General features: G+C 46.3%; 1 protein-coding gene across 1 annotated transcript; it reads right to left on the reverse strand.

The window, feature by feature from the left end:
- Positions 1–19,986: 19,986 nt before the first annotated feature.
- On the reverse strand, positions 19,987–26,571 carry LOC123091112 (4-coumarate--CoA ligase-like 7). Its single transcript, XM_044512510.1, has 5 exons — positions 25,485–26,571; positions 21,009–21,195; positions 20,763–20,908; positions 20,577–20,644; positions 19,987–20,480 (listed from the first exon to the last, which is right to left on the reverse strand). Exons 1-5 carry the CDS (start codon positions 26,499–26,501, stop codon positions 20,267–20,269), a joined length of 1,632 nt encoding a protein of 543 aa, XP_044368445.1. The 5' UTR covers positions 26,502–26,571; the 3' UTR covers positions 19,987–20,266.
- Between the last annotated feature and the right edge of the window lie 478 nt (positions 26,572–27,049).

Genomic DNA, 27,049 nt, shown 5'->3' on the forward strand with positions numbered 1-27,049 from the left:
ATAAAAATTGCCTATTCACCCCCCTCTAGTCGACATAACGCACTTTCAATTGGTATCAGAGCAAGGTACTCCCTTGTTCTGTGTGATTTTGGTTTAACCGCCTGGAGTTTTAGTTATGTCGATCGCAGGTATGAAGAAAGTGACATGCCCTATCTTTGACGGTCATGATTATCCCAAGTGGAAGGCCATGATGAGGAAGCGCCTCATGGCAAGGGACAGCGAGCTGTGGACCGTCACTGAGATTGGTCTTACTGATCTATGCAAGTCGGCGAACGCAGATGATATTCGCAAATACACTCGACTTGACTGCATGGCGAAGGATATCATCTGTTCCTGTCTATCCAGAGACTAATTCAGGCTCATTATGCATCTTTGCAATGCAAAGCTTATCTGGGACCGAATCTCCGATGTCTATGAAGGTCATCGAACCCGTCATGATCCTTGGTTTGAGGACTTCAAGGAATCTCTCAAAACGATGACTTTCAAACCAGAATCATCATCTTCTGCATCATGTCTCATGGCAAAGGGTGTCGAGGTAACCGAATGTTCCTCATCTGAATTTAGTGACTGTGAATCTGATGATGATATTGAACCTAGCTATACCAAACTTGTTTGCATTGCCACCAAACAACAACATGCCATGGAAAAGGTTCAAAACATGCTAGATAAAAGTGATGATATGTTGGATGAAGAAATGGATCGCATTAAAGCCCTGACTGAAAATCTTCAGAGACTTCAGTCTAGGATTGATAACCTTCAAAGTCATCATAACACTCTCTTATCTGATCATGAGAAACTTTCTTATGAATTTCTTCAAAGAAAGAAAGATCTTGAGAAGCTAAGAGTGAGTTATGAAGATCTTCAAAAGGAGCGCGATTCATTACTTGCTCAACAAATCAGCACTTCTCAGGAAGAATTTGTTCCTCCATGCTTAAAGTGCATTGAACGTGAATCTGCCAATTCTTCACCTAAATGTTCAAATGCTTCAACTGTTACAAATTCTTCACCTGCCTCTGCTATCACTAATTCCTCATCTGAGGACATTGCTAGTATCACTGACGATGCAGGGCTAAAGGAACTGTACACGACAGGCATGTACAAAAGCCTCAAAGGGCATCAGATTCTCTGTGATGTGCTCAAAAAGCAGATCCTCAACAGAAACCCTAGGAAAGAGGGTATTGCCTTTGAGAGGAAACTTAATGTTGATGGAACATATTGGAAGCCTGAGCAGTACCCCAAAACCTCATGGGTTGCTGCAAAGGGACCTCTAGTTGATCCATCCATGTTATCTGTCTTTACATGTGAATCTCCTCATTCTTCTGATGAGTCATTTGACTCCAACTATAAACTGTTCAAAAATCAGAATGGTGAAGTATTTGCTAGATATGTTGGGACTAACTGCAGGAACGGTTCCCCTATGAAGAAAATCTGGGTTCCCAAAAGTTATGTTGAAAGTCTTCAGGTGAATGTCCTCATGACACTACCTATGAAGAATGGGAACCCCAGAACAAACTCTTCATATGGATCCAAGTCCTCATATGGACCAAATTCCTCATGTGGATCAAATTCCTCAAATGGATCAAAGTCCTCATATGACTATCATCGTGCTAACAACTCTTTTTCGCAGGGTAGAGCTAAGGGCTACGAATATGCACATTATTCTTCAAATCATTATGTTCATAAGTCCTCGAAGAATTTCTCTGCTTATTCATATGCTTACCCTAACCCCTCTTATGTGAAACGAAATGGTTTGGCTTCTATGCCACCATTCTCGTATGGTGCTCGCAGAGTGATGAACTCTTTGCCACCCCTTCAGATGTGGGTGGTGAAGAAAAAGAACTAATCTCTTCTGCAGGGTCAGGTCTCCAGGCGTACCTTAATGTCTGAAGAATTTGCTGGGGACCTGACAAAATTGCCTGAAAGGACGCAGGCTAACCATGATGAAATGAACTTTCATTTCACACGTCCTCATACTGCTATATCTGTTTACCGCTTGATGAAATTCATCTGATGAACTTAATATCATATTCTTCACTGATGAAGCATATGAGATTGTAAGTTACACTAATTCATCTGCAGGATGACCAACCCAAAACCACTAAATGGGTCCTCGATAGTGGATGTACAAATCACATGACTGGTGACAAGAATCTTTTGATGGATGCTCCTTTATCACCATCACATCTGAAGCATATCATCTTTGCTGACAAAGGCAAAAGTCAGGTATTGGGTCTTGGTAAGGTTGCGATCTCTAAGGATAAACACATGGACAAAGTCATGCTTGTTGAGTCCTTAGGATACAACCTCATGTCAGTCTCAATGCTTTGTGATCTTGATATGGTTGTTGTCTTTGGCAAGTATCGCTGTGTTGTGATTATGGAAGCTGACAATTCCAAACTCTTCGAAGGCTTTAGGAGAGGAGATTTGTATATTGTTGATTTCTCTACAGGACCACAACCAGCCATGTGTCTACTTGCAAAAGCTTCAGAAGGTTGGCTATGGCATAGACGACTTGGTCACGCAGGCATGAGGAATCTGCACATGCTTGCGAAGAAGAAGCATGTCATTGGCATTGAGAATGTCAAATTCCTCAAGGATCACTTATGCGGAGCCTGTGAAGCTGGAAAAATGACCAAGGCCAAGCATCCAGCGAAGACTATCATGACCACTACTCGTCCATTCGAATTGCTTCACATGGACCTCTTCGGACCTAATCATTACTCAGCAGTCACTAATGCTGCTTCTCTATATGGTTTTGTCATTGTTGATGATTACTCTCGATATACATGGGTACACATTTTTACTTACAAACATGAAGTGCAGGAAGTCTTCAAACGATTTTCTTCGAGGGCTTCAACCAACTTTGGTGTGAAGATCAAGCACATCAGAAGTGACAATGGAACTGAGTTCAAGAATTCCGGTCTTGATGACTATCTTGATGAACTTGGTATTACCCATGAGTTATCTGCTCCTTATACTCCTCAGCAAACTGGCATCATGGAGCGCAAGAACAGAACTCTTGTTGAGATGGCTCGCACTATGCTTGATGGATACAAAACGCCTGATCGTTTTTGGATTGATGCAATTGATACTGCGTGCCACATCATCAACAGAGTATATCTTCACAAATTCTTCAAGAAGATGGCCTATGAACTCCTCACTGACAAGAAACCCAATGTGAGTTATTTCAAAGTCTTTGGTGCAAAATGTTGGATTACAGATCCTCATCACAATTCTAAATTTGCACCGAAAGCACATGAAGGTTTTATGCTTGGTTACGGAAAGGACTCGCACACCTACAGAGTCTTCAGCATTGTTCTTCACAAGATTGTTGAAACTGTAGATGTGCGGTTCGGTGAAACTAATGGCTCGCAAAGAGAGCACCTACCTTCTGTGTTAGATGAACCAGCACCTGAGGATTCTATCAAGTTCAAGGCAACTGAGGATGTCATTCCTACTGAAGAATTTGCTGAAGAATTCATTCCAGTATGCGAAGAACATCGAGCTGACGCACCTGAAGACAATGGTGCTGAAGAAAATGATCAAATACCTCGACGTCAACCAGCTCATCCTCGCGTTGCAAAAGAAGTACAAGTTGACAAGATCATCAATGACATTGAAGCGCCAGGTCCTCTCACACGCTCAAAAGCTTCACATTTATCTAACTTTTGTGGGCACTATGCTTTTGTCTCTATCACAGAGCCCACTAAGGTAGATGAAGCATTTTTGGAGCCGGAGTGGATTCAGGCTATGCAAGAAGAATTACATCAGTTCGAGCTCAACAATGTCTGGGAACTGGTCAAACGTCCAGATCCTCACAAGCATAATATCATTGGCACAAAGTGGATCTACCGCAACAAGCAAGATGAAAATGGCCTTGTGGTAAGGAATAAGGCACGACTGGTAGCTCAAGGCTACACACAGGTTGAAGGAATTGATTTCGATGAAACTTTTGCACCTGTTGCTAGACTTGAGGCTATTCGCATATTACTTGCCTATGCTAATCATCATAATATCATCTTATATCAAATGGATGTGAAAAGTGCATTCCTCAATGGTAAGCTTGAGGAAGAAGTATATGTTGCTCAACCCCCAGGTTTTGAAGATCCAAAGAATCCTGACAAAGTCTTCAAACTTAATAAGGCCCTCTATGGCCTCAAGCAAGCCCCTCGGGCGTGGTATGATACATTGAAGGAATTCTTTGTGAAGAATGGCTTCACACCCGGTTCACTCGACCCTACTCTCTTTTCTAAATCTTATGATGGTGAACTGTTTGTGTGCCAAATATATGTTGATGATATTATCTTTGGTTGTACTGACCAACGTTATAGTGATGAATTTGCCTATATAATGAGTGAAGAATATCAAATGTCTATGATGGGAGAGTTGAAATTCTTCTTAGGTCTTCAAATTCGTCAACAGCGCAATGGCATATTCATATCTCAAGAGAAATACCTCAAAGATGTACTGAGGAAATTCGGCATGCAAGATTGCAAAGGCATCAAAATTCCTATGCCCACAAAAGGCCATCTATGCACTAATGAAAATGGTATTGACTTCGATCACAAGGTATACCGCTCCATGATTGGTTCTTTATTGTACTTATGTGCATCTAGGCCAGATATAATGCTTAGTGTTTGCATGTGTGCCCGATTTCAAGCTGCACCGAAGGAATCACACCATAAGGCTATGAAGCATATTCTTCAATATCTAGCTCACACACCAACACTAGGATTATGGTACCCCAAGGGCTCTGTTTTTGATCTCATTGGATATTCTGACTCTGACTATGCTGGTGATCGTGTGGACCGCAAGTCAACTTCTGGCACTTGTCATTTCCTCGGACGATCTTTGGTTTGTTGGTCCTCGAAGAAACAGAACTGCGTATCACTGTCTACTGCGGAAGCTGAATACATTGCTGCTGGATCTTGCTGTGCTCAACTGCTTTGGATGAAGCAAACGCTCAAGGACTATGGCGTCAACGTGAAGAATGTGCATCTCCTCTGCGACAATGAGAGTGCCATCAAGATTGCTCACAACCCAATTCAGCACTCGAAGACAAAGCACATTCAGATTCGCCATCATTTTCTTCGTGATCATGTGTTGAAGGGCGACATCTCCATCGAGCACGTGAAGACTGAAGAACAGTTAGCTGATATCTTCAGTAAGCCCTTGGATGAGAAGAGATTTAGCAAGTTGCGGTGTGAACTAAATATCTTAGAATCTTCGAATGTTCTTTGAAAAGGACACACATCCTAACACTTATGCAAAATTGATGACTTAGATGTGCAACACATGAAGAAACGTTTTTCTTCAATCAATGAAGAATAACACTCTAAGTGTGAAGAAATTAATGAAGAATTTGATTCTCAGAACCCTACGACAATTGTACGCGGTGTCTGAAATCATCATTCTTATACGGTGGGTCACGCCACCACAAAAAGTTGAAAATCTTCAATTTGAGTTTTTCCTCAGTTTTGAAATTCTTCAGTTTTTCAAATTCTTCAACTTTGCAAAATCTTCACTGTTTCCCTCGTTTTTCTTCATTGCCTATATATATATATATATATATATATGTGTGTGTGTGTGTGTGTGTGTGTGTGTGTGTGTGTGTGTGTGTGTGTGTGTGTGTGAGTTTATGTCCTCTACAGCATTCACTTATAGCTATTTCTTCAAGTTGTTTTTTTTCTACTAAGTGAATGTGATCGGACCCTTCCCCCTCTATGCTATACTCAACCCAATCTATTTGCAAATTATTCATGTGCGTTCTATTTGAAACTCGTTCAAAATCTTCACTGTGTCCTTGGCAGCTGAAGAAATTGCGAACGAAACTTTAAAACAAATCTTATCCAAATTTTCGGTTTTGCCGCACATACTGTTCCGCATCCCACGAGGCATTATTCTATTCACCCACGATTGTACACGATCTCCACTACACAGTATGTGGGTGACACATGTTGCGTGAAGGAGAAAGGGCAGGGGCATGTTCGTCCTAAATCTTCAGGCGAACAATTTTTCACCGTGTCTATAAATCCCCCTCTCCCCTTCCTCACTTCATTTACTCCGCTCGACCTCTCTCTCCCGCTCGAGCTCCTCAAACCCTAGTGCCACTGCTACTTCATCGTCGCCGGTGAGGAAGAGCTTCGCTGCCTCGACCTCGTCGCCGTCGTACTCACGCCGACCGCGGAAATCTTCACTCCGCCGCCGCCGTAGCTGTCTTCCTCCGCCGAGTTAGGGCAAGGAAGATCTAACCTGACGAACTTCCCATCTGTTCTTCTCAGTTCGTCGCGTTCTTCATTTCGGGTAATTAAAAGTTACTTTTATTACTCACTTTAATTCTCAAGCTTTCCTGAAAATCTTCAAAGGTGTTTATTCTTCAAATCTTCACACATATGAACACCGCACACATCATAAGATCTTGAATTGTTTCTCTAAGCAATCATTTTCTTCAAGATTCCCTAATTGTGTGGATCTTCGATCTGTACAACTCTGGAACCTAAGACAAGAACGCTTAGTGAAATTCCTCAAGGTTCATCTGGTCAAATTCCTCAAAACTTGTTCTTTTCAAAAACCTTCTCAGAACGCATATGACCTCTCCAAATTCCTCGCACCTGTACTCTGTTCACAGGTACTCATGTCTGCTGCTGAATCACTAGGTTCTCATCAACTTAACTCATTTGCAGCGTTCCTCGAAGAAAAACTGCATACTTCTTCAGAGAACTCAATTGTTCAAATTCCTCAACTGAAGAATATGGCAGACGGTAAGAAGCCACAGAAAGGAGGAAAGAAACCTGAGGTTATGACTGCGTTTGAAATCCCTGAGGAAATTTATGCTGACTATTGCACACCTGATGAAGCAAAATATGGCAAAGAAAACAAAAATCAGCACAAGGTGCGCATTCAGAAGATTGAACGGAGATGGGCAAGGGAATGGAGGGAATACAGATATGTGACTCCAAAGTACATGAAGAAATTCGCCCTCAATCCTCCATGCCCAAGAGCTCCATTGGCACCTGGCCAAGTAGCTGACCCCACAAGCATCAAACGTGGTGAGGACTTTCCTGAAGAATGGGCTAAGCGCCAAGCCAAATTGGCAAGACAAGCCAAGGAGGCAGTGAAGAAATTCAATGAGGATTCTGCCACTGCTACTACTACTGAGGCCTCAGTCAAACCGAGAAAATCCATGCCAAAGAAGCCTGCTCGTAAGCCAAGTGCTTCACCAACAGCGCCCTCACGGCCAAGTTCCTCAGCAGCGCCCCCACGGCCAAGTTCCTCAGCAGCGCCCTCACGGCAAATTCCTCACACTGCTACTGCTCCTTCAAAGTCCTCAGCTCCTGTGCATCTGACTACATGTCAAAGGACTGCTAGTTTCTCGATTGCCTCTGGTGTTTCAGCAAGTTCCTCTGCTGCACCAAAGTCATCATCTGGCCCGACTCTGCTGAAGACCAAAGCAACAGCTGGACGAGGTCCTCGGCCAAGTCCAAAGAAGAAACAGGTCGCATTCCATGTGCCTTCTGATGATGAAGCTTCTGATGATGAACTCGCAGAAATCATCAGAGACAGACAGGTAAAGGCCGCTAGAGCCAAAGGCACATTTGTGCCACTGCTGTTGGATCCGAGGAAAATCCTCAATTATATTGATCTCTGGCACAAGGATCCAAACACCCCAATGCCTCATTTTCATTTGACCGCTAGTCAAAGTCACATGCTGACCCATTTCATCACTGAAGAGAAATGGAAGTTTGAAAAGGCAAGAGAGATTAAGAAAGCTCAATACAGAAAGGAGAAGCTCCTGAAGAAAAACGTTGTCAGAATGACACCTGAGGAACTTCTCCAGGCTCAGTCTGAAATTCAAGCCCTCAGCACTGACTTTGATGCCTACTATGCTGATTGGCAAGGAGCCAAAGTCAGATTCGTCAACCTGACGAAGAAATTCACCAATGTTGCTGCTCCAACACAACATGAAATTCCTCAGGCTGGAGTCTCAGCTCAGCCGACTGAAGAACATGCCAGCACCGCTGATGAAGTTCTGGCTGCTGATGAAAATGCCAGTTCCAGGGATGATGATCCTATTCCAGCCGCTGAGGAAATTGCCAGGGCATCCACTAGTGGTGCGCCTGAAGAAACTGAAGAAGTCAGGGCAACTGCATCAGTTGCGCCTGAAAAAAATCAACCAGATTCCTCAGCTCCATCTGCACCTACACCAACTCCAATTCTTCCATGTGCATTTGATGTGAAGAAGACCAAGGCTGCGGAGCGAGCTGCAGTGAAGAAAAGGAAGGCATCAGCTGTGTCAAATTCTTCGGCTGCGAAGAAAATGAAGCCAATGACCAGCTCACTCGAAAATCCAATTGATGTTGTTCCGATTTCCTCCATGCCATCAAAGGACCTTGTTCCTTTTGGACAAGACTATGAGATCCCAATCGGATCTGATGAAGAACATCATTCTGCTGCTTCGTCAGAGCAGATTGATGAAGAAATTGAAGTGGACGCAATCCCTTCAACGCCAGTCATTTCCTCACCTATGCCTCAGTTCACAGCTGAAGAGGCTGGTGTTGAGGAAATTGAAGATGAAGATGTGGATATTGGGTGCACCACACCTGTGATGAATGATGACTTTTGGGAAAGTCAGCATCCCAATACTCCTCTCTTCACCCCGCTCCAACAGATTCCTCGGTCCCCTGCACCAACAGTTCAAATGGGCTCTGAAGAAACTCAACCCACTCTCTCTGTGCATGAAGAAATTCTAGCCACTAGTGCTGATGAACCTGCTGCTGCTGATCCTCAGACTGCACCTATTGAGGAACAAGAAATTCCTAAGCCTGAAGAGCCTGAGCTCGCGATTCCTGAGGTGGTGATGCAACTCACTGACATCCCTCTACCAAAGCAAAAGAATCCGTTCTCAAGCAAACAAAAATTCAAGGCTGAAGAATTCTTTGCCGAGCATGTATTCTTCACTGATTATAATCCATATGATTCTGCTCGCATAAGGAAGAGGCGTTTCTAGACTGCCAGCCAAGCCAATTTCTATTCCTCAGTGCTCTTCAACAAAGACAAAGTCATTGATCATGCACATATTCCTCATGTGGACATGGAGTCTCTGCCCGGCTTTGAGCCAGTCCTCAGTGTTCTTCACGACGCAGGACTTCTAAATTTCTGCATTGATATCTGTGACTGGAATGAAGAACTCATTCTTCAATTCTATGCAACTCTGCACATCACCGGAGACGCTGAAGACGTGAACTCCTGGGTATTAGACTGGATGTCTAAAAATACTCACTACAAGGCACCTGCAACTGAATTGCTTCGTGCTCTACCACTCAGTCCTCCACTTGATGATGCTCGTTGTATCTACAACGAACCAGAACTTTCAAATCACTATATGCAAGTGCTGATGAAGCCATTGAAGCCAAGGCAGGCCCCACGAACCAAATTCCTCGTCAAGGAATTACTCTATGTGCCTCGGACTGTCTATCGAATTCTGACGAAGACAATGAGTCCCATCAAAGGCCACGACTCAAATGATGAAGAAGTCGTTGGCATCATGAAGAATATGCTTTTCAACATCATTCATGGCGTTCCCATAAACTTCCATGATTTCTTCATGAGGACTCTGGCCAATATTGCTATGTCACCATTCGAGCTGAAGCCCTATGCTCCTTGGATTATGAGATTCATCAGGGCAAGATCTTCACTGAATTACAAAGCTGACACTCTGAACCACGGTAGCTACTTGCCTCCCATTGAAGTCCTCAAACGGACAGTTTCATCAGCTGATGACAAAGGCAAGGCCGCTGCTGTGATCGATGAAGGCATTCGTCCTTTGGATGGTCAATTTCGCAAGGCTGCATCTTACTCTACCAATGACGATTTTGCCACACATGACTCTGCCGCCAATACCTCAGTCAAGCAAAATCCTCAAGCCACAGCACCCAGGGTGATGACTGACCGTGAGTTACTCCTCAGTCTTCATCATAAGGTTGATCGCAATCATAAATGGGTCAAGCGTTAGTTTGGTTCAATTCTTCACAACATGACCTCAACACACAATGCAGTGAAGAAAAACCATTACTACCTCCATGAAACCTTCAACCATACCTGGGATGTTCTCTCTCATGTCTACAGCGCTGCTGATCTGAAGAATATGGATCTCAAGGAAGAATTTGACTGGTCTGCACCTCCACCGAATAAATTCAAGAAGGTCAAAGTTCCTTCCTTGGTGGCCAGCTCTTATTCTTCATCATGTGACACTGATGAGTATGAAGATTTGGATGACACTGCGGCAGGCCCTGCTACAACAAACAACCCCGACAACACTGGCGCTCCTCCATCGACTTGAAATTCTTCAGGGGCGTTAGTCCTCAGTTTCAATCCTTTTGGTCATTTGATGACAAAGGGGGAGAAATCTGAGTTAGTCTTCAAGCGGGTCTATATTAAGGGCATTAAGTTACAACTCTCGTTGTTCTGAATCTTTTATTTTGATCGAGTTGTAATCTTAAACCCGATGGTGCGCTGATACTTTTGTTGCATTATGCTCTGCATGCTTATTTCCTCGTTAATGACATTGCACGCATGCTGAATCTCATCAGGCACCATATTTCATCATGCATTTCAAATTCTTCATATTATATATCAAATGCGTGTATGAATTACAAGATATAGGGGGAGATCTCCATGATTCAACTCTTCAAATGTGCAATGCCTCAAAAGCAAATTCCTCACTATGCACATCTTCAGGGGGAGTTCTTCTATATCTTGCAATCAAATTCCTCAATATCAGTATATACACTTCATATATTTATCCCCGTTGAAAACTTAACCTATGTTGTCATCAATCACCAAAAAGGAGGAGATTGTAAGTGCATCTAGTGCCCCTTAGTGATTTTGGTGTATTGAAGACTTATAGGTTAAGGGACTAATGCATTTGTGAGTGTACACAGGTCTATAATTCTATGAGGAGTTTTATATTTACAGAGAAAGTCGACCCCTAAAAATGAAGTTCTTCAACTGAAGACTTTGATATTCTGAAGACTTTCTGAAGGCTTTGAAAGTGAAGAAATTGGTGTGACCTTGAAGACTTGGTATTCATTTCTGGAACATGAAGCGTGAAGACTTTTGTTTTCGTAGTTTCATTTTCTCTTTCTTGAGTCATATGAAATAGCGTACTGTTAAAGGGGGTCGAGGAAATACTAAGGAAAAATTTCCATGTGATGCTCAACTCAAAATCCTACACCTACCAATCCCTTCGAATGAAGCCTTTGGAAATCTCATATAGTTCAGTCACTTTCTTCAGTGAAAGAGACGAAGTTCTTCTGGTCACTGATGAATTTGTTCTGACTGAGGAGTTAGGAATTCGTCAGTGTGAATTACCTACACAGTGAGGAACATGATAGCCCTGAGGAATTTGAGAGTCAAATTTCCGACCGTTGCTGTGCTGCGCGCCAGCTGTCCCAAAATATCTTATCCACCTAACGGTCATATCATTGAGGGGCATTTATGTCTTATCATGTCGGGCTGCTCCCTAGGCTATAAATAGCCGCCCCCTACAACCACTAGTTGGTTGGCTGCTCCGAGAGAACTTGACACTTGTCATTTGAGAGCAACCCATCCTCCGAGGACTTTGAGCGAAAATCATCAAGTGAGGAAAATCCCAAACCCAAACACCTACAAACCCCAAAGTGATTGAGCATCACTGAAGAAATTGATCCTGCGTGGATCCGACGCTTGTTACCTTTGAAGACTGTGCTACTTCCAGACGGTTAGGCGTCAAGGTCTAGAGCATCCAAGAGGAATTGTGGATCGCCGAGTGACCAAGTCTATGAAGGTGTGGAAGTCGCCTGAAGACTTACCACGAGTGATTGGACGGGATCTGTGTGATCTTAGTTCAAGGAGAATACGATGAGGACTAGGTGTCCTGAGCTGCGTGCTCAGAGATTGGGTGTCCGGGACTGCGTGTCCTCGAGTTTAAATACTCAGCCGCTCCAACCAGACGTACAACTGAGACAGCAGTTGGAACTGGTCTACCAAATCATTGTCTTCACCAACCTACTGGTTCTATTTCCTCAACCCTTTCATTTCCTCATTACTGCGTTGAGTGTTTGTTCATATCTATGTTTGAAGACTTTGACTGAAGACTTTCTCAATTTCCTCAGTTCAATTTCTTCAGTCTGTTTGTCTTCATCTTGTGTTATCCTGTGATTACGCTTTCTGTACTCTGTGCTTGTATTCATTTCATCATGATGACCATGCTTGCATTCTGTTATGCTTACTTCTGAGTACTTATTCCGCTGCTAATAGTTCTTCGCTAAGGAATTTCCTCACCGGCAAATTCCTCAGTGAAGAATTCATAAAAATCGCCTATTCACCCCCCCCCCCCTCTAGTCGACATAACGCACTTTCAATGAAGATCAATCTATGGAGTTCATCTAGCAACGAGAGAGAGGAGTGCATCTACATAACCTTGTCGATCGCGAGCGGAAGCGTTCAAGAGAACGGGGTTGAGGGAGTCGTACTCGTCGTGATCCAAATCACCGATGATCCTAGTGCTGAACGGACAGCACCTCCGCGTTCAACACACGTACGGTTGGGGAAGACGTCTCCTCCTTGATCCAGCAAGGGGGAAGGAGAGGTTGATGGAGATCAAGCAGCACGACGGCGTGGTGGTGGAAGCAGCGGCGATCTCGGCAGGGCTTCGCCAAGCTCAGCGAGAGGGAGAGGTGGTACGGGGGGAGAGGGAGGCGCCAGGGACTAGGGTGCGGCTGCCCTCCCTCCCCCCCTCTTTATATAGGGGGCCTAGGGGGGTGCGCCGGCCCTGGAGATCCAATCTCCAAGGGGGGGCCGCGGCCTAGGGTGGACTTGCCCCCCAAGTCAAGTGGGGCGCCCCCCCACCCCTAGGGTTTCCAACCCTAGGCGCAGGGGAGGCCCAAGGGGGGCGCACCAGCCCACCAGGGGCTGGTTCCCTTTCCCTTTCAGCCCACGTGGCCCTCCGGGATAGGTGGCCCCACCCGGTGGACCCCCGGGACCTTCCGGTCGTCCCGGTACAATACCGGTGACCCCCGAAACTTTCCCGGTGGCCGAAACTGGACTTCCTATATAGAATTCTTTACCTCCGGACCATTCCGGAACTCCTAGTGACGTACGGGATCTCATCCGGGACTCTGAACAACTTTTGGGTTTCCGCATACTAATATCTCTACAACCCTAGCGTCACCGAACCTTAAGTGTGTAGACCCTACGGGTTCGGGAGACATGCAGACATGACCGAGACGACTCTCCGGTCAATAACCAACAGCGGGATCTAGATACCCATGTTGGCTCCCACATGCTCCTCGATGATCTCATCGGATGAACCACGATGTCGAGGATTCAAGTAATCCCGTATACAATTCCCTTTGTCAGTCGGTACGTTACTTGCCCGTGATTCGATCGTCGGTATCCCAATACCTCGTTCAATCTCGTTACCGGCAAGTCACTTTACTCGTACCGTAATGCATGATCCTGTGACCAAACACTTGGTCACTTTGAGCTCATTATGATGATGCATTACCGAGTGGGCCTAGAGATACCTCTCCGTCATACGGAGTGACAAATCCCAGTCTCGATCCGTGTCAACCCAACAGATACTTTCGGGGATACTTGTAGTATACCTTTATAGTCACCCAGTTACGTTGTGACGTTTGGTACAACCAAAGCACTCCTACCGTATCCAGGAGTTACACGATCTCATGGTCTAAGGAAATGATACTTGACATTGGAAAAGCTCTAGCAAACGAACTACACGATCTTGTGCTATGCTTAGGATTGGGTCTTGTCCATCACATCATTCTCCTAATGATGTGATCCCGTTATCAACGACATCCAATGTCCATAGTCAGGAAACCATGACTATCAATTGATCAACGAGCTAGTCAACTAGAGGCTTACTAGGGACATGTTGTGGTCTATGTATTCACGCATGTATTACGATTTCCGGATAACACAATTATAGCATGAATAATAGACAATTATCATGAACAAGGAAATATAATAATAATCATTTTATTATTGCCTCTAGGGCATATTTCCAACAGGGTTAGCGGTCCACGCCCAGAGCGCGAGGTCCCCTGTGTCCTCCTTGCGATGAGTGCGGGGCTTGATGTAGTCCAACGAGCAGCATCGACCGATGAGGAAGGTGGCGACGTACTTGTTCCATCCATGAAGGGGGACACCCTCCAAGCAAAGCCGGACATACTTGAGCATGTCCTCGTTGTCGACATGAACTTCAAGCCTCCATTGGCGCACGAAGATGCGGTAGCCAGAGCCGGGCAGGTGGTCATGGGACGTGGCTTCGATGTAGTGGTGTTGGTACATGAAGCGGACGAAGAATCTCTCAGGGTAGTGCTTGACCACCTCGATGTCCTCCTTGCGCGTGCCGATGGCTGTGGCGATTATGCCCGCGACCTGCTGGCAGGAGACATCTTGTCGATCGCCCTCAAGCCAGGCAACCGCCGTGTTGGTGGAGAGGAGGGCGGATTCCTCCTGCATCTCAGGCGTCGCCGGGACGATGACGAAATCTTCAGCCGGCCAGAAGGAGGCATCACCCGGGCACACCGACATGGCCTGAGTGGTGCCCGGCGCCGGCAGCACCGAACCAGTGAGCGAGGGGACCTCCCAGCCGCGACCCACCGAGGAGGCGGCGCGTGACTAGAGGCAACATCAGGGCGGAGCAGAGGAGGTGGAGGACAGATAGGGCTATCAAGAGAGCTCAATGGCATCCAGCGGTTGCGGCAGCCCCGCGATTTATGCTCGTTCTGCAGGCAGCAGCAGCAGCGAATTGTATCTCGACAGACTGAAGCCCTATTCCCAAGGAGGAGACACCTACCACACCGCCCGAATGGCAATTGAGGGATGGGCGGTAGCTTGAATGCCGGGGCAGACAAAGCCGGTCGGCGCAGACCTTTATGCGACACAACGAGGTGCCAGTAATAGTTAGTGGGGGCTAGCTATTTAGATATAGAAGATTAATCATGATCGTACAAAAATGTGCTATGTTACATTGGTTCGACGCGCACAGTGTGTGTGTGCGTGTGTGTGTGTGGGGGGGGGGGGGGGGGGGGGGTGCCCCCCTCGTTCCCTTGTAGCTACGCCCCTGAGTAAAGCGGACGTGTAGTAGGTGATAGCTGTGAACCCCACGAGCGAAGGTGCATGTGATCGCAAGCACTGTCGACCCAATCAGAATAGTGAGGACCTGCGCGGTCGTTGTAGACATCCCGCCGCATGTCTTCTCGCGGTCCACGTACATCACTCTCCGATGCCCCTCTGACTTCTTTCCTTTCTTACTGCGTGGCTGTGTTTTGTTTTAGTTCTGCGGCTTGGCGGTCGACGGGGGCGGCGGGAAGGTTTTAAAGAGGACGGCACGAGCACAAACAACTGACCGTTAGAAATCAATAAAGAAATAGATTTTGGATGCGTCCAAGGAGCACCCGGCGGGGGCTGAATGATTTTGGACGCTCCTAGCCTTGACCACCTTAGTTTTAAACACTTCGAGTGATTTGACTTTCGAGGATGCAACAACCTCCTTATATATGCCTACAATGCAAATTGGACTTGATAGATATTGCCTTCATTCGACATTTGTGTGCCGTCCTGACATCATATCGTCCTACTAATTAAATTTGGTCACTTGGATCCATCCATTTTAATCTAATATGTGTTTCTTCTACCGTAATGTTGTAACAACTCATCATTATCATAATGAATAACAACTCATCATCATCGTAGTAATATAACAACTCATCATCCGTTATCATATAATAAATCATCACCATTCTAGCACATGAAAAAGTACTACGACCTCGTCCTTCTCATCATCATAGTCATATAACAACTCCTCATCTGTAGTCATATAATAACTCACCATCAATATAACACATGAAAAGTTAACCAACACTAGCTAATTGTTATCATCCTAGGTAAATAACTCATCATCATTCTAGCACATGAGGGTACTACGTCCTCCTCCTCATCCTCATCATAGTCATATAACAACTCATCATCCGTAGTCATATAATAACTTACCATCAATATAGCACATGACGACTTAACCAACACTAGCTAATTGTTATCATCCTAGGTAAATATATGCAAAAGATGGACTAGTGACACAATAGTAAAAAAAATCTTAACATGTTATTTGCACGGATATTACCATCACTCAACTCCTGGACTAGTGGCATGTATCCACTATAATTTTGGCTAACTTCATAATTGATCTTAAAAACCTCAACATCATTAACAAATGAGACAAGAGAATTTTTCTCCTCCCAAGTTAGCCCTGAGCCATAACTGTAGTAGGTCTTGTCTACATCGTTTCGTGTTTTTCTTGGAGAAAAGAAATAAGCTATCAATTATAAATAAAAAAGTTTAGAACGGATGAATACCAACTATTTTAAAATAAAAATTATAAATTACTTAACAAATTTGTTTGACAAACTCACATGGAGGTGAATTGGAATCATGTCCACGCCCACCCAAATGTCGATATTATCTTCAGGACCAATATCGAAGGTTATTTTTATATCCTCCTAAAATCCGTAGGTCTTGCATAGTCCTCTCCAATTTGAACAACCAAAATGTGTGTGATTTACTACATTGTAGAGCATAACCTGGACAACAAAACCATGTTTCGTCTTAAGGTGAGATTTCTTCATCTCCATACTCTCCCTATCATCGAAATCGAGCTTCTCTAAGACATATGGTCTTGCATAACAGGGGACGCACTAGTCGAATTGTAAAAAACGGGAATTATATGTTAAAGAAAAACACACAAGTCATGCTTAATTACGGAAAAAAATTACTTGTCGTCGTTCCATACTGTAAAATGTTTGAAGGTCTCCTTCAGCGTGAGGGTGAAGCGCCTATCATTTTCAAGGCGAGGCATGTCGCACATACCCCCATCGTCGGTGTAGTAATCGCACTCAGGGATCCTATCATCGTCAGTCATTTCCTATGTTCATAATTCAAAGATTAAAATCGACGGCAAATACCAGGAACTCAATACACATATCACTATTCAACATAGGTTGACTTTTGGTCTGTTGAGTCTTCCTTGAAAATTTCACATCTCTCATGGTGTATGTGATGGGCACTCCCTTTCTGATTTTTCGACCGTCCGTAATGGTCGCTCCTCCCTTTTTCCCCGAGTGCATTAAACCAAAATATCTAGCACATAGGAAATAAGGAGAAGCGACCCCCACGAAAATAGTCGAGATTCTTCCTCTCTGACATGACCGTCGGTGATGGTCGCATCCCCCCTTCCCTCGTGCATTACCAAGAACTATCACAAGGAGAAGAGGAGGAAGCGGCCACCACGACAATAGTCAGTATTCTTCCTCTCTGATATTTCGACCGTCAGTGATGGTTGCTTCCCCCCTTATCTCGTGCATTACCAAGGTATATCACGAGAAGAGGAGGAGGAAACAACCCCCACAACAACAGTCGGGATCCTTCCTTCAAGAACAGACTAAAAGTCACACAAGAGCCCCAATAGACTAAAAGTCAACCCGTTACATATATTGAGTAATGACATGAAAATGGCATATGTTTTGCCGAAATGTCGTTTAATTCCCATTTCGGCACATCATGGGTACTCGATATGTCCGACTTTCTAGCACAAGTCATGCCAAAATTCACGGAAAATTCCTACATGATCAAGCGCCTGAAATTTGCCAGAACGAAAATGAATCAACATTTCGGTAGAACATAGGTCACTAGGAGTCCCTGCAAACAATAAAAGCCAAGATAACACTTGGGCAAGCACATACACATGTAGTAGACATATCCATCATATCATATTTCCAAATATCAATGTGTAACAACACTAGTAATATGCAACACTACTCCACGTATGACATGAACAAATAGACCATCTTTACTCACTAGATAGTTGTCGAGGATGCAGGTGTTGTTGGTGATCTTCTCGGCGACGTCGAGTGGCTCGTCGGTGATCTACGCTGCACCACATGAGCAATCACACATGAGCATGTAAACACTATTGAGCAGGTTAGTAGCCTATGAGTAAATAGTTTCAGGATCACTTTAAGCATGAACAGAGTCAAGTTCTTTTTATATAAAAACGTTCAAACTTGAAATGCTATTGAAATACATTATCATTTCAAAAATTTATTGCTTCACATTTTCATTTAAAGAAACTAGCTTCACATTTTCATTTCAAAAAAATACTAGCTTCACTTTTTCATTTCAAAAAAAATACTTGCTTCACTTTTTCATTTCAATAATATACTAGCTTCACTTTTTAATTAAAAAAAGACTTGCTTCACATTTTCATTAAAAAAATACTAGCTTCACATTTTCATTTCAAAAAAAATAATAGCTTCACTTTTTCATTTCAAAAATAAATAGTTGCTTCACATTTTCCTTTTAAAAATACTAGCTTCACATTTTCATTTCAAGAAAAAATAGCTTCATATTTTCATTTCAAAAAAAGACTAGCTTCACTTTTTCAAAAAAAATAGCAGCATCACATTTTCATTTCAAAAAAAAAACTAGCTTCACATTTCATTTTAAAAAAAATACTAACTTCGCATTTTCATTTCAAAAAATGCTAGCTTCACATTTTCATTTCTACTCAACTACTACTATGACATCTATGAATTTTCTGACCATCATCTCCATCTAGACCTAGAACTTGAAGGAATTCTAAAACTTGAAGAAAATCCCCAAAACCTAGCTAGGGAAGAGAGAGGAGGGAGGAGGGGTGGCGGTTGGATGAGGGGGGAGGGGTGGCAGCTGGAGGAGGGAGGAGGAGGAGGAGGAAGGAGGAGGGCGATGAGGGAAGAGGCTTACCGAGTGCGGCGCGCCACGGCGGCGACAACGCGGGAGAACGAGGGTGCACGGCGAGTGAGGGAGACAGATTGAGGAGGGAGAGTGAGCAATGCGGGCGAGGTAGAGGGTCAGGCTAGCATAGCAGTAGCGCGGGGCAAGGACCAACACTACTGCTAAGCTCCTTACCTATAGCGCAGTGACCAGGCTCGGTGCTACTACTAGTCGGGGCCCACAAGCTGGCCTGTGTATACATACTAGAAGTGCTGGGTCCAGGCCCCACGCTACTGCTATGATGTTAGTAGCAGCACGGGTTCCAGGCCCAATGCTGCTACTGTTGCCTCCCCGGGCTGGCCGGCGGGACCACTTAGTAGTAGCGTCGGGTGGCCAAGCCCGCGCTGCTACTAAGAAGGACCTGCAGCGCCGATTCCAGGCACGCGCTACTGCTATTTAACAGTACAGCCGGCTCCGAGTCCAACGCTATTGATAAGCATCTGCCTATAAGGTATTTCCTAGTAGTGCCCTCGGCTGCCAGATCCGACGCCCCGAAAGGATCCACGACCAAATCATCGAGGGAGGACCACGATGAGAGGGAGGAGTTTGTGAAGCAAACCCGAAGAAGCCATCGAAGCCAGCCGTAGCCGCAACGAGCCCCCTCTACCCTAACGCCGCCCATGCGGCCGGTAGGGACTGCCAGCACCTGTGAGCGCCATCTACGGGAGAGATCGGTGACACCGTCTCCATCCAGGGCCACCGTCCTAGCTTCCAAAGCCCCTTACAACAACGCAAGGCAACAGATCCTCGGTGCCACCTTCCTCGGCAGACACGCAACAACACCGACAAACTCCTCATGTGGTGGCGGGGAAGGGAGAGAGGGGTGGCGGCAGGGCTAGGGTTAGGTCGGTATCGTGTCGCCTGAGAAGCGCGATGAGCTTACGAATAATTGACTAGCCAAGATGTTGGTTAGAGATTCCTTGGCCCTTTGCTAGCCCAAAAATTGGCAAAAGTTGTCAAGGGAATGTGCAACTTCCCGTAGGCAACCAAAATTTTGGCTAGCAAGCAATGCAAGGACCAAAATAGGGCTGCCTAAATTTTGGGCAGGGCACTTTACGCACCAATCAAACATATACAGTATATTCTAGGTGTGAGAATTGACAAGTGACAGGCGGAAGAAAAATAAAATGCTTCGCGACATATCCCAAGAGGGCACAACAAGGTTTGAACATCAACATTGAGCACTCCACAGTTGTTGTCGATATTATAAAGCCCTGTTTGGTACCGCTTCGCTCCACAACTCCGGGAGCGGAGTTAGCGGAGCTGCAGTTCAAATCGGAGGAGTACCCCGCTCCGAGTATTCCGGGAGCGGGCGATTACCGAACAGGGCTTAAGTCTTCTTTTTTCCCATTGCAACTAACACGGACGAGGACCTCACTGATCACAAGCTTGATCACAGTCTGGACAGATGGCTGGACAACTGCCTTCTCAAGATCTTCCCGGCCGGCGATCTGGGTATGGAGTCGATGAAGAGCACCTTGCGGACCTTCTTGTACGGCGCCACCTGCTTCGCCACATGCTCCATGACTTGTGCCTCAGTGATCTTGCTACCGGGTTGCCTCACCACGAGCGCCATGGGTATCTCTCCCGCCTCTTCGTGAGGATATCTGCAAATTCACTAGAACCATCAATACTGCAGAACTGTTACGATCATCATAAAATTCAGAACGCGGTAAACTGTTACCATCATTCATTAGACTTACGGCATAACTGCAGCATCAACAATTTCTGGCAACGATTGAAGGATAAGCTCCAGCTCTACAGGCGCGACCTGCAGTATTCAGTTTATCCAGCTAAGCATCAATCATGCAAATCAGATTGCTAAATTGGTAGTGTGTAGGAGTATATGACAATAATAACACATGGTACAGGAGCTGATAAGAGCAGACCTGATAGGCCTTGTACTTGATGAGCTCCTTGAGCCTGTCCACCACGAACAGAAACCCATCCTGATCAATGTAGCAAAGGTCGCCGGTCTTCAGCCAGCTTTCCGAATCGAAAGCGGCTGCGGTCGCCTCGTCGTCGCCTACGTAGCCTGACAGGCACAAAAACCGTAAGTAATCTCAGCGCAGCGTCACAACAATCTGCGCGCACTGAAGGCAATGTGCGTGGCAGGAAAATGCCCGTGGCTTCACCTGTCATGATGAAAGGGCTTCTCAAACACAGCTCCCCTTTCTGCCCGATGGACAAGTGCTCGCCGGTGACGATGTCGATGATCTTCGCCTCGATGCCGTGGAAGATGCGGCCGGCGGAGCCTACGTGGGAGCACTCGTCCCGGTCGACCATCACGGATACGACCCCAGCCTCAGTTGAGCCATAACCCTGAGGCACATTTAAGCCACAAGATCTTAGAAGTTGTACTGAAAATCTCCTGGACTTGCACAAATTTGATACTGTGAGCAGATCTTATGGCTGCAAATTACAGTCGTTATACAGAAATGAGTCTTTTAACTACGAACAACTCGTCTAGAAATTTGGGCCCCATCTGAGTTGGGGCGGGCCGATGGCTCCGCATCCGGCGGCGATGTTCCCTGGTGGTGGCGTGGTGGTGGTGGCTTCGGGCGGTGAGGACTTGGTTGGTCGGCGAGCTGCAGCGTGGTGACAGGACTGTCCAGGTCCAAGTGGGCCTGACCGGGCCGTCGAGGCCCGACAAGTCCTCGTCACCGCGTCTGATCGGCTCCGATGCGGTGGTGGAGGCTGTCCCCTCCCTCCGGTCGAAATGTGGTCGCTCCCGTGGCCGTTGTCTCCTTTCCCTCTTCAAGTCTCGTGTTGGCAGCTCCAGCAAGGCGGTGAGGGTTGTCCGGTAATCATGGTGGCATAGGCTGGGGAGGGGGAGGGGGCTGATGGGGTGGTGCATCTCGAAATCCCTGGGGTGGTGGTGGTGGTTGTGGATCGGGAGAAACCCCTGTCGGCCTGTCCGGCACCGATGCGATGACGCTTGCGGGCGCCGTCGGACCTTCCTGAGGGGCATTGGGTATATCCCTTCCCCACTATCCCTTGTGTACCGGGGGAAACCCTAGAACTTGTTCGGGCAACAGCGGCGACATCGTCGCATTCCTTCTTAAAAGTGTTGCTTGGTGTGCGGCGCTTCGGGATGTTGGGAGCATGGTGGTACTTCTTCGTAGGGTGCAGCAGTTCCAGTCTTCATTTCTTCGTTGATCTGCCGGTGTCGGCATTTATTTTTCTTTCTTTTTCTTGTTTTTTTCTTTTGGGCTTATATGTGTTACGGTCCCAGCGAGCTGGATGTATCGGATGTTTCGGGTTTTTGCTTTATAATATAAAACGGGGAAAATCCTTTATCGTAAAGAAAATATACTGCATAATGTGATCACTATCCCGAAGAGACTTTGGTAGTGTTCGTAAGGGGCAGAAGCACGTGTGTTTCTTAAGGTAGGTGTTTCACACATAAAAGCCAGCAGTTGGATCAATCATTGAAGAAAAGAAAAAGGGGGAAAGTGGCAGGCGTACATAGGAACCACGGTAGATGTACCTCAATAACAAGGATGGGATCATGCGTTTGCGGCGGTTCAGTACTGTGTTGTACTGAACCAGTGATCGAAGGCTGAAGATGGACGCCCCATGAAGCGTCATCCTCAAAAACACAAAAAAAATTCTTTTCAAAACGAAGGCAAAAGATCTGCCTCATATTTGAAATAAGAAGGAGAAAGAGTTTGTTACAACACACACCCATGATACGGCATGACAATGATTCTCGCGATATGAAAGACCCTAATTTCTTTGCCCAGGCTTTGGTCCAAAGGTTTGCCTCGTTGACGATGATGTTGAGCAAAATTTGCGGAGGTGCGCTCTTTTGCCTGAACACTCTTGTGTTACGCTCATTTCAGACAACCCATGACACCAGCATGCTAATCGATGATTTTGCTTTTCGATTGGTGATGCCCATGGCGCTCGTGCTCCCCCACCATGCCTAAACAGAGTCATATAAGTACCATGCAGACGTATCCATGTCGTGGATGCGAAATTTCTGGATGACCATGTTCCATGGCCTGAGAGTGAAACGGCATCTGAAGAAAAGGTGGGAACCAAACTCCTGCACCCCCTTGCACAAGGGGCACGGGCCACAGTTAGGCCAACCCCGCTTATCCAATCTGTCGGCAGTCCAGATACTATGCTGCAGCGCGAACCAAGCAAATAACTTGACTTTTGGCGGTGTCCAAGCCTTCCAAACCATATGGTCCATGGGCGTGAGGACCAACCCTAGAAATTGTGCCCTTGAAGCAGAGGCCGCGGAATAGTGCCCAGATTCTGTGTGCATGGAAGATTTCATCCTCCGCAAACTCATCGAGGTGCACCTCATGCAGGAGCACACAAAGGGTGAAGGATTGTGTGATATGCTCGATGGTGACCAATGCGGGCGGTCTGATTTTGAGAATCCACACGTTTTCCTTGAGGGCCTCCCGTACCTTCCAGTGCTTCCGGGAGGAAGTCTCGTACGAAAAGTAGGATGATGACATACGAGGGCCAAAACATCATCACCATTGGGCGTGCGGCTCTTGTCAAGTCAGTCCTCTCTTCCCAAGTGATCTACTTCATCACGCCGCTGGTCATACAACCCACCGTCCTGCATAATATCAAGAAGCTTGAGCGGGCCTTCCTATGGTCAAGGTCGGATAAGACAACCGGGTCAAAATGCAAGGTCAATTGGGACATTGTCAGTCGACCGCTTGCCTATGGTGGACTTGGGGTCCTCAACACCAACAAGTTCGTGCGGGCGTTTCATTTGCGTTGGCCCTGGTACGAGTGGAAGGAGCCCACAGAGTTGTCGGTGGGGGGAGGGAACCTATGTGATGAGGAAGACCTCAACTTCTTCTATGCCTGTACCACCATCACGGTCGAGAACAGTGTGAGGACACCATTTTGGGACTCCCCTTGACTTCTGGTACGCAAGCCCAAAGACATTGCTCCGCTCATTTACGAGACTTCCTCCCGGAAGCACTAGAAGGTATGGGAGGCCCTCAAGGAAAACATGTGGATTTTCAAAATCAGATCGCCCGCATCGGTCTCCATCGAGAATTTATATGAACATATCGAGTAATTAGCATAAAACTACCACTTTCTGGTTAGTATCTCAAAAAACAACCACAAATTTGTTTGTTGCTGATATGTACCAAAAGTGTGGTCGACTGTTTCAAGAAACCCAAATGACCATGCAATTTAAAATTGAACCGGATTATGACAGTTGGGGCCCACACATAAGAGAATCATTTGTTTATCCATTTGTTTAACCGTTAACTTCAATGTGAGGCCCACATGTAAGTGCCTATTCCTCATATTCTGATAAACAAAATTCTTCAACCTTCAGTTTTTTACAACTTTGCAAACATATCCTTATTTTTTACAATTGGGTTCTTGCAAACATTTTAAAAAATCCTGGTACGGCAAACATGATTTCCTCTGTTGCTTCCAGAATAACCCTCCTATTTGACTCTTTGCGTCAAATAGGAGGAATTGCGTCAAATAGGGGCATTGCACGAACTATAGCTAATCGAGAGCTTGCTGGCCATTGTAGCAAACCGGCTATTGTGGCAGACATTTCTTTTATTTGAAAATATTTTTAAACTGAAACGTCTTTTGAATGTCTTTTTTTTCAAAAATGCTACTATTTTTTTGAAACTCTGAACTTTATTTAAGTAGTCAACCTATTTTTTGAAAACTCGGACTTTATAAAAATGGGGGAAAAGTTGGAACTCCATTTTTTCGGAAATGTGAATATTTTTGAAATGTATGAACATTTTTCGGAAAACATGTTTTGTTTCAAAATTATGAACAAAACTACAAAACCCATAAGACAGCTAAAATACATGACTAACTTCCTAAAACCGGGTTGTTTGCCATTACCTCACTCGCTTCCCTTGTCTCCGGATTTTTTTTAAACTATGATAATTTTTATAACAAATTCGGAAACTATACTTCTTGATGCATAAAAATCAAATCTATGACCCTGTCGGCCTCCTGCTGGTCCCGGGACCAGCAAGATGCTGACGGGGTCATAGATTTGATGACCAGCAGGAAGCCGACGGTATCATATATTCGATTTTTACGCGTTCAGTCATATAGTTTCCGAATTTGCTTAATAAACATGATAGTTTCAAAAGAAAAACTTGTCTCCGCATTTTGAGGACAGTTTGACGCAGAGCAGGGGTGATGTCCTTTTGAATTAGCCCCTGCTATAAAGATTCCTCCCAGACCCGTGGCATCATTTTGCTTCCCTTTGTATCTTCACCTTTTCCTTAAATCCAATTTCCCAAATATTAAAACAGAGCACATCTTTTAGCAAATTTAAAACCGGGTGGTATATCATTTTCACTGGTGTTGTCAATTTCATTCAGCGAAATTGGGTGCCCAGTGGTCCTTTCCTAAAAAAAATATTACTTTCACGAAAACTCATCAAAAAGCGATTCCTTGGGACCCAGTTAGCACGATATGTGGCTTTCGTCAAAGCGCACTATAAACCTACTTTTGTTAGTTAGTTATTCTATTCTATTCTTTATAATGCGTTTGTGGGTCTCATTTGCCATACGCGTTTTATGTATGTTTTTAGGTAAGGGCAAACAATACGTACGTTGGCTATTAGAAAACGAAACACTAACCGTGCGTAGATCCACGTGAGGGAAGCGCCGACGGAACTGCTCCGCCACCGACGTCGGCAGAGGGGCGCCGCCGCAGACCACCCGCACCAGACTCTTCAGCCGGCACCTGTCTTTGGTTATGCCCAGCAGCAAGGGAGGCGCCGCCATGATCTCCGTGACCTCCCACCGCTCCGCTGCCTCCAGCATCCCCCTCAACCCTGCCCGCGCGGCCGCGGCCGTAATCACGACCATCGTAAGCCCCTGCGCCAGCCCGTTGAGCACGGACGAGAAACCCATGGAGTGGAACATGGGAGCACTCATCAGATTCCTCTCGACGCCCTTCCTCGACTTCACGTGCTGGGCGTGCAGCCCCGCCCCCATCGCTATGAAGCTCCTGTGCGACAGGGCCACCGCCTTCACCCGCCCTGACGTGCCGGAGGAGTACTGGATGGTCGCTGTCGCGGACTGGCGCACCGCACCGGCGTCGAGCGGGGCCGACTCGTTCTCCCCTTGGTCGTTGTTCAAGAGGGAGCGGAAGTGCGGGGAGTCGAGGAGGACGGTGGGGAGGCCGGCGGGGAGCTTGGCGGCGGTGGACGAGACCGCGAAGGCGACGGAGGCGCCGGACAGGGAGACGAGGCGAGACACCTCGCCGGCGGTGAGGGCCGGGTTGGCCGGGGACACGGCGACGCCGACGGCGAGGAGCGCGAAGTAGAGCACGGGCACGTCGAGCCGCGTGGGGGCAAGGACGAAGGCCACGTCGCCGCGGCCGACCGGGAGCGCGCGCGAGCGCAGGGCGGCCGCGAGCGCGCGCACCTGGGACAGGAACGCCGGGTAGGAGACGGACTCGCCGGTGGCGGCGTCGAGGAGCGCGGGGTGGGCGGGGAGAGGGTACGGCAGCAGCGACAGCGCGAAGGCAGGGAATGTGAGTGGGACGTCCGCTGGTGGCAGAGGCAGCGGTGGGCGGAGACTGCGGAATGACTTGGTTGTTGCGCAGTAGCCGCTGCGGGCGTCCATGGCTCCGCCGTGGGCGCTGGACATCTTGGACTGGGAAACTCGTGAGTGGGGCGAGAGTTCGGACGCGCTGATGTGGTGAGGGAGGCTGTCGCAGTTGATAAAGGAAGCCTGCAGCAGTAAACGTGGGTTGTTTGACGGATTGCTGAGAGCATCTCCAAAAGGCGTTCAATGTGCGGCGTGCTAATATCTGGTTTACGGCCTGTCCGTTGTCAGGTTTGACGCGTCGCGCGCAACGCTTACTCCAACAGTAGTGCTAAAATGCAGTGCGCGCGAGCAACCGGCTCAAATATTTATTTTCATTTTGGACACAAATTTCACACTTCAACACAAAACACATGGCATATATTGAATCACAAACATCATCCCAACCAAGTTTGTGCCCACAAGTTCATGCCCATAAGTCCAAATTCATGCCACAACATAATTCAACCAAGTTCAAAATGCAGACCAAAGGCACAACAATCAAGCCTCGTCCTCGTCTTCGTCTTCGTCCTCATCTTCCTCCGATTCATCCGACTCCTCCGAAGACGATTATTCCTCATCTCTTCATTGTTGCGCGCCGTATCCATATC

This window comes from Triticum aestivum, chromosome 4B (assembly GCF_018294505.1).
Source record: "Triticum aestivum cultivar Chinese Spring chromosome 4B, IWGSC CS RefSeq v2.1, whole genome shotgun sequence".
Classification (NCBI taxonomy): Eukaryota; Viridiplantae; Streptophyta; class Magnoliopsida; order Poales; family Poaceae; genus Triticum; species Triticum aestivum.